The sequence below is a fragment of the Buteo buteo genome, chromosome 9, assembly GCF_964188355.1.
Source record: "Buteo buteo chromosome 9, bButBut1.hap1.1, whole genome shotgun sequence".
In the NCBI taxonomy this organism is placed as follows: domain Eukaryota; kingdom Metazoa; phylum Chordata; class Aves; order Accipitriformes; family Accipitridae; genus Buteo; species Buteo buteo.
In genome coordinates, this window is record NC_134179.1 from 44804246 (window position 1) to 44820131 (window position 15886).

Sequence of the window (15886 nt, forward strand, 5' to 3'; positions counted from 1 at the left end):
GCTGGGTACGGACCTACAGGAGAGATCATGAGACCTGGGCTCTGTTCCCTCAGAGCTGCTGTGTCCTCAGGCAGATGATTTCAGGTAGAGCTGGAGCCATAGGAACGCGTTACATGAATTCTTTGGGTTCCTCCTAAGGCCTCTTTTCTAAGATTTAATTATTTTTGTGCTCTGTGCTTGGGTTCTCCTCATTTCTCCTTGTCTGTTGTGGATGATGTGTCCAAGGCAAGGGCTGTTTCTCATGATACTGCGCAGCCTTAGGGGACCTGCAGGTGCAATCCCATACAGCATTACTCACTATACTTTAGGATTATTTCTTTTTACCGATTTCCAGCCGATTTCTGACGCTTGTCCTGCTGGGCATAAACCTCCAAAGGGGCATTTTTCTCCCTCAGGAGAACAAAACAGGTGCCAACGGGTTAAAACCTCCTCCAGGAGCCTCCGAGCGCAGGACAGGCGGTGGCGCTCGCGGAGCCCCGATCTGTCAGAGAGGAATTGCAGAGATAATAGGATTTACGGAACGGTCCCAACTCATCACTCCGGAGCGATCCATGTTGACTGACTCGGGCACGCATCCAGCGGTTTGCACACACGGGTGCACACTCGGATTCCTACTCGGTTTGCTCGGGGTGGGGGGTGGTGGTGGGGGGCGAGCAAAAACATAAAGAAAGAAGCGGCCTGGGGGCGGGGGGGAGTGGGTTAAAAAAAAAAAAATTAATTTTTTAATCTCACACGCCCAGAGGCACGCAAAGAAATACACCCGACCCAACCAGCCTGCAATCCCTGAACCTCAAATTTTACCGGAGCATGCGGGCGGCGCTGCCATGATTGTATAGGCGGGAGGCGGAGGGGGGGGGGAGTGGGTTTGTGTGTCCGTGTGTCCCCCCGTGCGTGTGCATGGGCGCGGGGCGAGCGTGCGGGGCGGGGGCTCGCCGCCCCCGGGTCCCCCCCCCAGCACCGCCCGGCTCCGCGCTGCCGCCCCCCGGGGGATCGGACACCCCGCTCCCTTGGCGGGGCGGCCGTGTGAAAGGCAGGCTGCGAGCGGGGAGGGGGGAGCGCGGAGGAGGAGGAGGAGGAGGAGGAGGAGAAGAGGAGGAGGAGGAGGAGGAGGGAGGAGTGTGTGCGTAGAGGGAGGCGGGGGGGGGGGGGAAGGAAACCCTCATGGAAGTATGAAGGAGATGGTGGGAGGCTGCTGTGTCTGTTCTGATGAGCGGGGCTGGGCGGAGAACCCGCTGGTGTACTGCGACGGGCACGGCTGCAATGTGGCGGTGCACCAAGGTAAGGCACCGGGGGGGGGGCCCGCCGCCGGCACCGGGGCACAGCGGGGCCGGGGGAGACGCCGCCGCCGCCTCCTCCTCCTCCTCCTCCTCCTTCTTCTTCCCCGGGCGCCCCGGGGAGGCCGGGGGTGGGGGTGGTGGTGCGGAGGCGGCGGCGGGGGGGGGGGGTGTGAGGGGAGGGGGGGGCTTTGTTTTATCCCTATTGTTCAAAATAACGGTGTCGCCGCTGGCCTGGCTCGGCGGAGGAGCCGGGTGGGGGTTGGGGGGGGGGGGGGAGCGCGGTGTGCCGGGGGCGAGGAGGGGAGCGGAGTTGGCTATTAGCCCCCCCCGGGGTGGGGGCACGAAGCTCTCGGTGCTCGGGGGGTGCTCATTACCGAGGGCCGGCCGCTTCCTTCCGCGGGGGGGGGGGGGGGGCGGCGGAGCTCGGTCTCCCCCTCCCCGGTGCCCCGGGAAGGGCGGGCTGGCGAGCCCCGGGCCGGGAGGAGGGCAGCGCCGGGTCGGGAAGAACCGCAGCCCCTCTCCCCTCCGGGGGGGTCCGGTGCCCTCGGTTCGGCCCGCTGCCGCACATGGCCCCGGGTAACCCCCCCCGGGGGCGGCCGCGGGGCCCGGAGCTGCCTCCTCCAAGGGCAGGGAGGAAGGCAGCCCTTCTCCTTCTCCTCCTCCTCCTCCCCCCCCCGAGATATGGGCTATTTGCATTTTAAATGACTTGGAGCACGCCCCTAACATACGGTATTGGACTGGAAAGTTTGTCCTCGGGTCTCCGAACACACACCAAAAAAAAAAAAAAAATTTAAAAAAAAATGTATTTGCTTTCGTTCAAATCCAGCAGAAAGGCACGGTGATTTTCCTGGTTGGTTTGTTTTGAATAACACGAAGATTTCTGGTCTCATCTGGCATGTCTGTTTTCCCATCTATTATTATCCTATCCATCTACCAGCACATCTCCAGCCTCTTCCTGTACAATCTCTCCCTCGGTGTCTTGATGCACGCTCCTGTCTCCAGCTGCGAATGTGTCCTGCTCTGCCTCTGCCCGCCTGTCAGGCGCAGGTCTCTGGGTCTGTAGGTTGGGCTTTCTTTAGCTTTTCATGTGTTTGGTGTGTCCGCGCTCACGGCTTTAGTAAGAAGTCGCTTACAGCCAAGTGACTGAAGAGGAGTTAAAAGGAGGAAGCAAAACTTGCGGGGGATTTCTCTTCATTCGGAAGCGATGCTTGGGTGTCTCCTGTCATCAGGCAACCTCTCCAGGCTGAGTGACCCGGCAGCATGTAAGGGTCTCTCTGGAGGGACACTTCTTTCGGTTTGAATTTTGCTGGTGTAAGTGTTCCGTTCTTCCCGTTATTTATCAAACCCCATGCTAGATCATAGCTCTCTTTTTTGGAGAGAGATAAAGGGCATCGGCATCCTTATGCCCGCTCCCAAGATTAATATAAACACTTTTGTTTTCTGGCAAGAACAGTTTCAAATGTGTGAGAACAGTTTCAAATGTACAATGCTTTTATTCTTTTAGGGTGCCTGTTTCTAGGCCCGCGCAGGTTCGGAGACTGGATGTGTTTGCTGCAGCGGCGGGGAAGCGGGCGCGTAGCATTGTTTTGGTAGAGTTGGAGCATGTTAGAAAAGTCTGAGAGAGGGCACCGCTTGTGTGTTTGGAAACACAACTGTCTGTTTAGGTCTTGTAAGAGTCCTTCAGGATATAGTAATTCATAAGGAGTGTAGCAGTGTGTAGTGGATGTTCTTGAACCCTCTTTTTAAAGCCTGCTTATAAACCTAGCAGTAGTGTAGTGTTTTGGTAGGCTTTTATTTCTTAAATAGAAACAAACCACTGTAAAGGATCATCTGGGTCATCTAGTCTCATTCCATGCAATCATACACTGGGTTTGGTATCTCTTTGTGCTGCTTGAATATCCGCAAACCCAAAGTTACCTTTTGAAATGATTGTACAGTTAAATAGAGAACCCTGTATTTTTTTAAAAGGTACATTATAGCTACACATTAGGGCTGATTCTTAAAAATATCAGTACCATTCCTGTGATGATGGTTAGAAATCTTACACTTCCAGTAAAAAAATCAAAATGTTAACAAAAACATCTGATTGCGAATTAAGACTCTAATAAGATAGTTAAGAACATTTACAAACCATATTTTCAACTCTGCCTTACTTATGTTCCGCATTTTTCCTTGTTTTCTTCCTTGTTTTCTTCCTTTTTGAAGCAGTGGGCACAGAAGCTTGCACTGGCTCCAGCTGAGTGCTTGCTTTTGGCCCTAAGCCCACTGCTAAAGATGGACCCAAGGCAGGCTCCTCTGTCATTGCTTTCATGTAGTTTCTATTTTCTTATGTGTACGCCTTGGCTCATCTTGCAGTCAGCTCTTTTGGTTTAACTCTACAATTGCATTCGTTTTCCTGGCTGATGTGGAATAATAGACATTAGAGAGATGGAGAGAACCTATTGCGGGTCGTGTCTGGTCCATCCCCCAGGGAACATCACAGGATTGCTTCCAGCAGGATATTTTCAGATGCTTTGTCCAACCTAGTTTCAAATGTCTCAAGTGACTGGGATTCCATTCCAACCGCCAGTTTGCATTTGAAGGTGGAATAAGGAAGATATAATTTGTTCTTCCCTAGGAGACTTCAATACCCTCGTCTGAGATGCATAGCCTTACTTCTTACCACTATCTTTACCAGCCTCTGTTGCTTTAAACCCACCTGCGTTGTAGCTAAGAGCCCTTTCAGGGTCAGAAACGCTTCCTTTGGGACTCACAAAGACCATCCTGGGATGGTTAGATGGTGAAGATGGCCGAAGAAGGTGAACAGTCTTCAAGCCACATTGCCCCATCAGAGAAGGGAGCTAATTTTAGAGAACTGGGAGCTGCAGCTTGCAGAGGGAGACCCTGAGAGCATCAAGAGTGATGTAGAAAGCAAGAGGGATGCGTGGTATAACTTTGCTCAGCTGGAAATTTGCATTGACACAGAACCTGTTCCCAGGAGTAGTCCTAAAAAGCCTGAATTCAGTGATCTTGGAAGCATGCTGCAAAAGGCTGCCGCTGGGTGTGACTTACAGACTTGAGGGTGTGCAGAAGAAATGGGAGTTTCGCTTGCTGTCTGTCTGAATTCTCACTGAGATGATTTCCTTCATGATGCTGAGATTTTCTCTTAGTCCTAATTATGGTTAAGGTGCTTCATAGCCATCCATTTAATAATTTTATATTTAGATCACTAGTGACACTTGAAAAGTTAAGGGGTAAGAGATTGTTCCATTTGTGTTTGCTAGACCAGAATTAGACACAGTTTATGAAGCACTTGATTCCCACTTAGGCCCCATTTTCATAAGAATTTTTGATACTGGGCATGAGCTTATTTGAAAACTGGAATAAATGTATAACACTGGACCCCTTGCAAAAGGCAGTCTGCTGTTGCTGGCTATGGAAACTAGAAAGAGGAATAAAATGCTGCGTAGTTGTAATTTTTGGTTTTGTCACCCATATCTGACTGATAACAGCTCTGGCAAACTTTTATATACACCTGAGAAATTAAACAGTTGATTTACAGATGGTCTAGTGAACTCTCTTTGCTTTTCTTCCAGCTTGCTATGGAATTGTCCAGGTTCCTACCGGACCCTGGTTCTGTCGGAAATGTGAATCTCAAGAGAGAGCCGCCAGGGTGGTGAGTACGAAGCATGCTTGTACTTACGCTAAATAGGTTCATTCGATGCCCTTCATGTCTCTGCTGGAACCAGTGTGGTCCCCTAGCAAAAGTGACAGAGCCTGGCATTTCAGCACTACTGTGATTGTAATCCCAGCTCTGCCTGTAACCTGCTATATCTTGTTTGTACAATAGGAATAATTGTATCAAGCAATTTTATACAATGCTATTAGCCATTTTGATGAAGATGCTGCCAGAGGTGCTTTTAAGCAAGTTATCAGTGACAAAATTTTTGAGTCTAGAGACCTCAATCTTTTAAAAAAATAATGGCATTCTTCTAAAAGGTGGTTTCCCTGCTGTTTTTTCTATTCAGCTCCTCAGGAAGTTTTGGAGTGGAGGGAAGTTGGCATCACCTGAGATGCTGCTATACTGTCATATAGTTATCATACTGACTGACAGGATGGATTGGCATTCATATCTCGCAGCAACAGTCTCCTGCATAAAGTCTTCTGAGTTTGTAAAACAGCAGAGAAAATGACAGGAAGCTGGATCAGGGTTTAGTTTCTGTCTAAGTAGCAATTTAGCAGTATAGAACACTTTACAAATGTTCTTAATTAATTCTGGCATTTCCCGGTGAGGCAGGAAAGTGGAAACAATCAGGCCAGGACTGCCTCTTAGGTCTGTCTATGTGGTGAAGTTATTTGTGCAGTAGGCTAGGCTGCGAGTTTATAGCACACCAGCTACTCTGCAATAACTTCCCATGCGAGCCCTTATCAGATACGGCTGCACCAACCAACTACTGAGGCACTGGGGTGTAGATCTTTCACATGTTAGTTATGCCAGAGATGCTGCTTTTGCCATACAGTAAATCTGGGATAGCTTCCTCCCTTCGCTTCCTTAAAGATGGATTTAAATTAAACTTCGGCGTTCCTTAAGTACAGAAGGCCTCAGTCAGCACAAACAACATTTATTAATGCCTGCACTGCCTTCGGAACTGGTTTAGCTAAATCTTTTCTAAAGTACACACCTAGCGAAACTGATGTAGGTGACCTCTGAATGTGCGTATCTGTGCAGGCCTGAGCAAATAGCGTGCTTCATCTCAGCTGGGCTCTCTGCTTGCTGCAGTACAAAAGTTTAATCTGTTTCACAGATGGGCAAAGAACTTGGCAAAGATGAGCGAATGGGGGAATTAGGTATCTGTACCATGCTTTCTACATTGCATTAACTCATTCCTCATTGAAGTGGGAGTGTAAACAAGACCAGACTTTCAGACCTGAGCTCTTTTCCCATTGTAAGATGCTGCTTTTATGTGTGCTGCAGTAAAGAAGATCAAATGTGTCTTTGAGTGGTTTTACATCCTGCAGATAGTTTCGTAGCAAAGAAAGGAATTTGGATTTCATGGGCCTCCTTCCCCCGGCTCTCCCAACCGTGCAGGCAGAGAGAAGCTCTTCAGTGTTAGCTACAATTCAATGTAAGCTGTAGTAATACATGTACACACAAGTCCTCCTCACCTGTGCTCGTTGCAAGGACTGTAACTTTTCACGTGCACATTACACACTCCAAACTGCCTCTGAGGTATCAAGAAAACAATACCCCTGCAGGTGGCTCCTTATTTAACTCACCCTCAGTGAAATCTGTTAGACAATGCGTGGTGGGCTTCAGTCATGCCATTCAGTCCTGTGGCATTCAGCCCTGCTACTATAATAACTGAACAGTGATAATCTTCCTTCCTAAGCAGAGCTGGGGATGATTTCCTATCTAAATCCCTCACCTTTTCAGTTAAACACCAGCAGTCATAGCAACAGACACGCAGATGGGTAAATACTTAAAAAGAATCTAGTTCTTTGATGTAGAGAACAGCATGATCAGAGTAAGGGAAATGAGTCAGGTCTTATGAGATCTGTGCATGGCTCTGTTACTAAAACACTTTGAATTTGGGCTCCGTGGTCCAGCGAGACTGGAGGGTATGACTCTTCCACTGCCCTGGGGTTTCACGGCACCTACCTGTGCCTGGCTTTCTCCAGCTGTAAAAGGGGCGTTATCGGCCTGCAGACACTGCCTTGAGGATCTTGAAGGAGAGATGCTGCTATTTGAGTGCAAAATACACTGACAAAAGCAGCAGGATGAATTGATATTCGTATTTCTTTCATAATGACTGCGTGGTAAATTCCTTTGAAAAACAATGATGTTTTTCTTTCCACATCTGCCTTCACAGAAGAATCTTAAAGCAGTTTACAAGCTTTGTCCATATTTATTGACTAAATATTGATGCTTTTGCTTTGAAAATGAGATACAGAGGCGTGGAGAATATTGCACTTCTTCACGAGTGTTTTAAAACACAGGTCTCCTGATTTCTGTGTCTCTCCTTTGGAGAGATGGACTCCATCCCTTCTTCAGCTTTGGAAAGAGAGCTCAGGAGCCCTAACTTTCAGTTGGCAGGTGTAGTCGCTTGGTGGTAGGTAAATCCTGGAGTTAGAAGCCCCAAGGGTCAGGAGCTCTAACCTTCCCCATTACAACCTGTTTTAAATCAGCCAAGCTCTGCTCTTTTCCCAGAGTTGAAATAAAAACCCCCGGAGACTGCCTTGGCCTGTGCAGGTTGAATAAAAGGAAGAGGTGCCACTAATCCCTGCTCATAACCCCTCCTCAGATGCTCATGTCCCTAAAGGATGCTGTGGATGCTATTGTGCTTACAGTAAGCAACTGAAAGCCCATCCACTTTGTAATCAAATTGTCTACGAAGCCCGGTGAGCTGCAATGGCCAGAGGGCACTCATGTGAGGGATCATGTGAAGGCTTTAGCTGTCATTTCGAGGCAGGGCTATTAAAAGTCTTGTGTGGGGCCGATGGAGCTGTTAACCCCTCTTGTTAAAATCAGAGCTTTGCTAATCGCATGGTGGGAGAGCCGCTTTGATCTGAGGGGTGGAGGGGAGAGCGGAGGGGCCTTTTCAAGTGCAAATTTCTTATTACAGTGTCTCAGTTAACCCAGTTCTTTTTCTGTCTTGGCTTTGCCGGGCTTTCCATAGTAATTGTGAGAGCAGCTCTCCAGCCCTCTGGCAGCCCGGACCTAACCAGGAGCGGTGAGAAACACCTCCTGTGGTCATCCATCCATATTTCAAACTAAGTTGCAGGGACAGCTAGGTGGGCTGCTGACGACAGCACTGGTCTTTGTCCCCTCATCTCTTATTTATATGTTATCACGGGGATTTCGTGCTTGCCAAAGGTGCCCGTTTGACAGCCCCACACGCTTAACTCCCACGAAAGTGTTCCAAGGATCGGGCTGAGCCTCTCTGCCGCCCGTTGCATTGCAATCCTATTTATTGTGCCCGTCTGTCCAGGAGGTAAAATTTCAGCAGAGGAAATCTTGCTTGAGGAAAACCACCTTTGTGGAAGGTCCTCAGGGACTACTTAGTGGCAGAGGCTTTTGCTCACGGCCAGTTATTGCTCAATATATCGGTGTTTTTCGTGGCGTGGAGCACCTGCCCCGTTACACTTGCCAGAGCCGCGCAATCACGGCAAAGCACGGGCAGGCGAGAGCACCAGGTCCCACACACTCGTAGCGGCTCTCAGGCCACCGTCTCGCTTTGACACCGGGCACCTCATTTCAAAACTTTCTGATGAGGCACATTTTTCACAGAAAAGCAGGGGGTTTTTTGTTTTGTTTTGTTTGTTTTAACAAATCGGACGTTTCTACTGGGGCAGGAAAAGTTTTGCGCCTTGCAGGTTTTCGGGCCTTTTTTAAAGTCAAAGAAAACAAAAAGCACGTAGAAATTTTTCCCTGAGTGATGCCATGAGAAGACAGCAACCGTTTTCGGGCGGCTCAACCCAGGAGAAACCCTCGGGGCTGGGAGCGTGTTCCCCCATGTGTGGCAACGCGCCCCGAAACCACCCCACCTTCCACCAACGCTTCAGAAGGGCGTTATGGCTACGTGGCGATCGGCCGACGATGGCCGGGCAGGGCTGAAATTAGCGAGGCGGGAAAAACGAGCGTGAGGCCTCGCTGTCCGCTGTGAGGCGAGGAATGGCGCCGAGGGCCGTGGCGCTGGGTTTCCCCAGCTCTTGCCATCCCGCCTGGCCGGACTCTCCCTGTCTGCTCACTGGGTGTGCGTGGTGGGGAGGTGAGGCGCGTTCCCGCCCTGGCCGTGAGGGGAGACCCTTTGGCAGGTTTGGGGCCGCCACTGGCCTCGGAGGCCTCCCTGCCCCGGGGGACCTGGCGTGAGGGGGGCTCATCTCCGATCACCCTGCGGCTGCTGGTCCCCGGTGGAGGACACAACATGTCTCCCCCTCACGGTTTTCCCCAAAAGCAGCCATTAGTGGCCGGGCATGGAAAGGAGCGCAGGGTCGCTTCCGTCCCTCACAGCCCACCACGGTGCTGGGCCTGCGGCCTCCCGCCCGGCATGATGGCGCCTGAGGGAGCTTCCTCCACCCTCCCGGGCGGCAGGGACTCTCTGGTGCTGACGTTCCCCTCGCGCCTTCTCCATTACACCTCAGCCACCCCCAAGGCTGGGTTTGGGGGAAAGCAGGGTGCCCACTTGCCAGTCCCAGCTATTGGGGCCAGGCTCCCCACGCCCTGCAAGCAAAAATGTCACGACAGCCTCACCCGCCTCTCATGAGAGTGGAAAAAATGTCACGAGAGAAGGAAGGAAGGAAAGAGACCAAGATAGATAATGGCTTCTTTTTATTTGCCTTCTGCTCTCTGAGTCATGGTTTTCAGTTTTACTCCCCAACCACAAAGTCTAAAACTTTTTTTTTTTTTAAAAGCCCCGTGCAAGTCAAGGTTTGCTTGTAGCCCTGTGGCTCTTGGACTGAGGCTTTAAACGCGTCCCCGTCAGACAGGACGATATTGAGCTGTGTCAGAGTATCTTTTTGCACCCAAACCGCCCTCAGCCCTTCTTCCACTTCCTCTCTTTGAAAGCAGCCCCATCTTTCATAACCATGTTGTAAATGAATCATCTCTTTTCTGGCCCCACGCCCCTGGGAGTTAGATTAAACTTGTTGTTTCTGCTTAATTTCAAGAGATGTGAACTGTGTCCCCACAAAGATGGAGCCCTGAAACGGACCGACAACGGAGGTGAGTACCTCTGCGCAGAGCCGGGTATGTCATGCAGAGCTTCTGGGGACTCGGCAGCTGTCCCGGGCGCAAAATAATTCATTTCTGAGCCTATGTCACCAGAAAGGGAAGGTTGGAGGCTCCAGAGGAATGAAAACACTCTACCTTTTTCTTAGAAAAACTTCACTTTTTGAAACCTCCACAGTGAGAAGACCTTTCCCTGGGGGGGGAACCTGCCTGCCCTCTGGCTGGCATCAGAGCACAGTCCCTGAAGTGTGCAGTTCCTTGAGTTTAACCTCGCAGGAATCAGTGCACGATCTGGCATTGTTTACAGAAATGTGGAAGTTGCAGTGTTATTTGCTGCACGCTTGCACAGCAGCAGTGTGATCCTCGAGTTAAGAGAGCCTCAGCCTTGAGTACCCATCTGAGAGCAGGGACAGGACGCAGTAAAGATGTTTTTCTCTGCAGGTCTTATCTGCTCATCATTGATGCTTCTCAGCCTCTGGTGCTGTGAAGTACCGTGGAGTCTGATTTCAGTTGTCAGAGCTTGCAGCTATTGATGCTGCTGGCTGTATAGATCAAACTTAATTTTTCTCAAAATCTTATTTTTTAGAAAGGCTTCTGTACCTACCTGCCACTTACCTTAATACACAAAGGGTTAAATTAGGCAAGGAGGTCTTTATTCTGATAGATCCCATATTTAAAGAAGAAGTGCTAAGTCCAGGATATTTTGTAGAAGCATCTGCTAGAGCTGGTCATAAGTGCCAAGAGCCTTAGTGCAATAGCACAAGTATTGTGTTGGGGGATTGGTTTATAATAACACAGCATCTTCTTCCAAACATGTTACTGCATGGTTTGATCAGGTCTGTGTAGACTGGCACAAGAAGTGTTACAACCGTGTCACTGTACAGACTTATATAGCCCAAGTACTTACAGTGCTGTATGATTCTGTAATCATGAAGTTTGGTTCCACCTGCCCAGGTGAATCCATCCTAATTCTAGCTAAATCCTTCCAGTGCAGTAGCCATACTGGTATGGATCAGCCCCCTAAGGCTCCTGACCTTCAAACTTTCTCAGTTCTCTGCTGACCAGATGGAATTTCAACTTACACATCTGATTTGGGGAGTGTCTTGGTGGATTTAGATTCTGATCTAACTTGGCTTGCTGAAAAAGAGCCTTCTTTAGCCATTGATAACAGCCAGTAAAGAGAGCTTTGTTTACAGTGGCATGGGACTACATGTCAAACCTCTCCCATCAGCATCATTTACTGCTTGGATGCTTTTCCTGGGTTTGGTTAGGTCTTCAGCTCCGGGTCTCAAGTCCTGAGGGGGTGCTTTTAAGAACGATGAGCGTTGCACATTTCTTTTCCCAAAGAAATCTCTGCTTTCTTATTTAATCTGGAGGTGGTATCCGTCTATCTTTCACCCACAAAGGATTTGATTCCTAACCAAGTTAGAACAAGCAGTATTTCAAATCTAACATCTAACTTAAGTTGGCTCCCTTCCTACACTCTCTTCGTTCTCTCCCTCCCATGCTTGTCTGCAGCCCTGTCTGAGTTTAAGACTCTTCTGCGTTGTCCCATGTGAATCTCCGCTCTCTGTCTTGTTTGCTTCCCCAGGGTGGGCCCATGTCGTCTGTGCTTTGTACATCCCAGAGGTGCAGTTTGCCAACGTGCTCACCATGGAGCCAATTGTCCTGCAGTATGTACCCCACGACCGCTTCAACAAGGTAAGGCCATCTCTTTCTCCTGCTGCCCCAAGTGTACCTACCCCACTTTGGCTTTTTGGGGTCATCTTATCCTACCACATCTCCCATCCAATTTATTTGAATTTCCAGGTACTCAGATTCCTTTAAAAATAACTTATAAAGTAAATCCCTGTTCTTGTAAATACCCTTTTGGTCCTCTGTTTTTCTCTTGCCCAACTCCCTGCAACTTGAGCAATCTCCACCTTGGGAGTTGCATGTTGGTTAATCCACATTTTGATCTGACACAGTTGTTATTTGGGGAGAAAAAGAAGATGCATGAGTTTTGTGCATGCCACTGAGAAATAACCCAGATGTTGTCATAGGAGGGAGATGACTAGCCACAGAGTTATGAGTTCTTGAAGGCTTTGTCTCCTGGTGAACAGTGAGAGTGAAGCAGACATTTTGTCTGCTTCTTTGAGTGAGCACTTTTCCTTTTTTTTGCAGACCTGCTACATCTGTGAAGAGCAGGGCAGGGAGAGCAAAGCAGCCTCTGGAGCATGCATGGCCTGTAACCGACACGGCTGCCGGCAAGCTTTCCATGTCACCTGGTGAGTTCCCCACAGCATCACCCCAAGAATAGCCCCAGCTATTGGTTTTGCTGTTGTGGCTTTGAGGCCGCACTAAATGGGTTGTGTGGGGAGTTGGGCTAATCACCCTGGGTTTATTTTGTGCAAGGAGTATCTCATCCTTGCTGAGTTTGTGAGGGGAACTTCCCCAGGAAGGCTGAGGTTTCAGCAGTGAGCCTTCCCTGCTGAGAACGAAGGCTGGGGATTTCCCTAAGACTATGTGGAATCCAAGAAGAGAAGAGGTGAGTCACAACCCAGGAATGTTCCTTCTCCAGCAGAGCACATGCAAGAGTATCATCTAGATGATGTGATTTTAGGGCTGATATCCTCACCTACCCTTGCAGCCTGAAAACAACATTGCCTAGCAGCAGAACAGGGAGATTCCCAGCTTTACATGGATCCTTGCTCATGATATGTCTTTCGCTGGAATTGTTACTGGTCTCCCAGCCTCCCTTAAGAAAAACAAAAATTGCAAAACAATCTGCTAGAAAAGTACTGACAATTTTGAAGATCTGAATATGAATTAAAAATAGTCTGAACTTTTTTCCCCTCCTTGCTTACCATTTACGAGCAGAACAGGAAACTTCAAGACCCTGCCTGGGTATTCTGAACTATTCTTTGCCCTTTGATGGGATATGTGGTCTCGCTGTACAATTTGCTTTATCCTCCTCCTAATTGCATGTATTTCAGTGCCCAGATGGCTGGCCTCTTATGTGAAGAGGAAGTCCTAGAAGTCGACAATGTCAAATATTGTGGCTACTGCAAGTACCACTTCAATAAAATGGTGAGTTTCTTCATCCCTGCAGTGGAGGTTTTTTTGTGACATAAAACGCTTGTATTCATCCTAGATTGTGTCTGTGCTCAGAGCAGTAAGAAACACCAAGAACACATAAACAAGGCCTGCAGCCTGCTTCCCTTTTCAGCCATTCAGAGTCACTTAGGAATAAAGATTAATTTATGTTTTGCATTTCTATAGCAGCTTTAAACCCATTTTCAAAATTAGGGGTTGAATTCTTCCCATCTGTTTTGGCTTCCCTGACCCACTCTGTATGGCTGAAAGGTAAGTCCCAAGAAAAGAAAGCAGCCACGATCTTTGTTGCTCCAGGGAATTAGGGGTATGGCTCAGGCACCCTGGGCAGGAGGGTAACACGGAACAGCCAGAACTTCTGCCTGAGGACAGAGACAGCCCAGAAGAGACACAGAGTCATTCACTGTTTGAGGGGTATTTGGGGCAAAGGATTTCCCCTATTAATTACAGTACTGAGAGGAAAAAGAGGAACCCTTTTCCTGTTCTGCATAATTAGTAGACACCTGCTCTCTTCCCTCCAGCAAAAAGCAAACTGATCCTCTCACTACAGCTTTATGTCTCAGTGGCTCCTTTGTTCCTGGCTTTTCCCACTTTTCTTCCTGCTTATCAGTGCTGTCACATACAGTGACTGATGTCTTGAGCTTCCCCTCAAAGCCAAACTGGGGGACACCTTCCCTGCCCTTCAGGTACCCTCAGTATCTGACACAAGTGTAGCTCTGTATCAAGTTTACTGATGCTGAGACAGATAGCAGGACTTCTGCTAGTGCCTGGAGTCTGAGAACAGGGCTTCCTTCCACACACACCCCCAATGCTCTGCTCAAAACTGACGCTAGACACTGCTGTTCAGGAGGACTGGCTTGTCTAAGCAACATTGCTGCTACCGTTTATCTCGTTGTTTACAGAATGGTCTCTTAGCAGCTGTGCCTTTCTTGTACAAGTGTCAGTGTCCATGGGCCACCAAGAACAAAGGATTTGGGGAGTTAGATCTACATGCTGTTTGTAAGCCCCCTAGTATGGTATCTGCTGTGGTCCCCACATTAGGAACCAGGCTGGACATCTGGTACAAAAAAGAGTTTGGTCCTGCATGTGGTAGACAAGCCATTTACTGTAACTTTGCTCGCTGTAACAGTGAAAGCTGGACTCTATAACACTGTTTTCTCTCTCTCTCTCTTTTTCTTTTTCTCCTGTTCTCCAACTCCTCTCCCCTTCCCCACTTACCTCAGAAGACCTCACGTCACTCTGGAGGTAGCTCCTTCATTGCTGGAAGAAGGAGTCGATCCACATCCCCTGCTCAAGAGAAGCATGTATCCCACCACGAAAGGCCAAAGAAGGTAAGATCTGCACAGAGTTTGTCAATCCAGAGAGGCACAGTCGTGTGGAATGGAGGTGAGAGGGGGAAGACCGTGCAGAGAGCACCGATGGCTCCCTAGGTGAGCCCTGACTCTGCGAAGAGTTTCACAGTCAGAGATCTGAAGAGTGGCTGCGTTTTTAAACAGGCCTCTAGAAATGTATATGCAAATAGAGCAGCACAGCCATGGGGAATGTGAGGCCAAGTTTGCATGTTCAGATTATGCCAGAGGGGTCCCGACAGAACATGCCTATGAAATGTGCAACTTTCCCTTTTCTGTCTTGTGGCAAGTCCACTCTGAGGATGACATTGTGCTATGGTTTCCAGCTACTGAGTTGATCTGTGTGGAAGTAGTTTGGCTGTGGTTTTAAATGAGAAGCTCAAGAATATAAACTGGAGGTCATTGTCCTTAGATCCCAGAGTCCAAGTTTTAAAGGACAAAAAGATACTGATTAGTAATCAGCATTGTGGCCAGCAGGTTAATTGTAGGCAAGAACAATAATTAGTATAAACCAGGTAGTACTTTGTTAGTCAGATTAATGAGCCACAGGGGTTCCGCCTGCTTCAAGTCTACCTGTGAAAATAGTTTATTTTTGTTAAACAATTATTTCGAAGAACATTGCGTGCTGGATCTGACTGGTACTGTAGTTATCTAACTCTGCTGGTTAAGATGTACTCATCAAAACAGCTGCAGTGTTACAGGACATGTTAACAGCACACCAAGGTTCATAATTAACCAACTGACTCACGTGACAAATGCTCATATTTCAAGGAAAAGCAGCAGTGAATGTGTAAGGCAGAATCCCAGCAGACTCCTGGGTTCTGACAGGGGTCCAGGTTCCAGTGTGAAAGGGCCTGTACCAAAAGAAATGAGGAGGCCGGAGGCTTGTGAGGTATTTGTTATTTAAAACAATAAATAGCCCTTAAAGGCAGGACACAGGTGTTTTGGAGGATTCAGGTTCTGAGGCAAGTGGCAGCAGAATAAGAAATCTTCCCTACCTCTTGATACAGCTTTTGCAATATCAAGAATCCACAACATAGTACTGCCACCCACCTTTGTACCCCATCTGTCCGAAGCAGTGGAGTAGGATCTGAAGAAGAAATAACTTTTACAGGGATACTGTCAGTATGATCAGATAGTTTTTAATAGTATATGGGCCATATCCTTGTTTTTGTTAGCAGAAATCCAGAATTAACTCTACTAAGCAACCTCTGGATATATTCCACTATATCAAAAGCCAAATTTACCTTGTTGTATAAACACAATTGGTGATACCCCTGCAAATTGCAGCATGAGTCTTTCAAGTCTTGCCATAGGTGTCTGGCTGTTTACCTCTTTGTTTGTTTGTTTTTGTCTTGTTGCAGTAGGCATCCTCATGATGCGTGAGCAATTTTGAATGGTAATGATAGTGACCCACATCCAGAAACAGCCCAATGACACTCCAGTGGGTTATGTGGCCT

General features: G+C 48.4%; 1 protein-coding gene across 3 annotated transcripts in view; it reads left to right on the top strand.

The window, feature by feature from the left end:
• Positions 1–1151: 1151 nt before the first annotated feature.
• The window catches only part of MLLT6 (MLLT6, PHD finger containing), a 46909-nt gene continuing 32174 nt past the window's right edge, over positions 1152–15886 (top strand). Inside the window, exons 1-7 of one of the 3 annotated variants that reach the window (XM_075036450.1) lie at positions 1152–1278; positions 4853–4932; positions 9924–9978; positions 11576–11685; positions 12148–12251; positions 12960–13053; positions 14301–14408. In XM_075036450.1, the coding sequence (XP_074892551.1) occupies positions 1170–1278; positions 4853–4932; positions 9924–9978; positions 11576–11685; positions 12148–12251; positions 12960–13053; positions 14301–14408 (660 nt within the window). In that variant the 5' untranslated portion in view covers positions 1152–1169. Of the gene's footprint in view, positions 1279–2086; positions 2540–4852; positions 4933–9923; positions 9979–11575; positions 11686–12147; positions 12252–12959; positions 13054–14300; positions 14409–15886 lie in introns of those variants that run through there. The other 2 variants (XM_075036451.1, XM_075036452.1) reach the window with 2 other exon arrangements.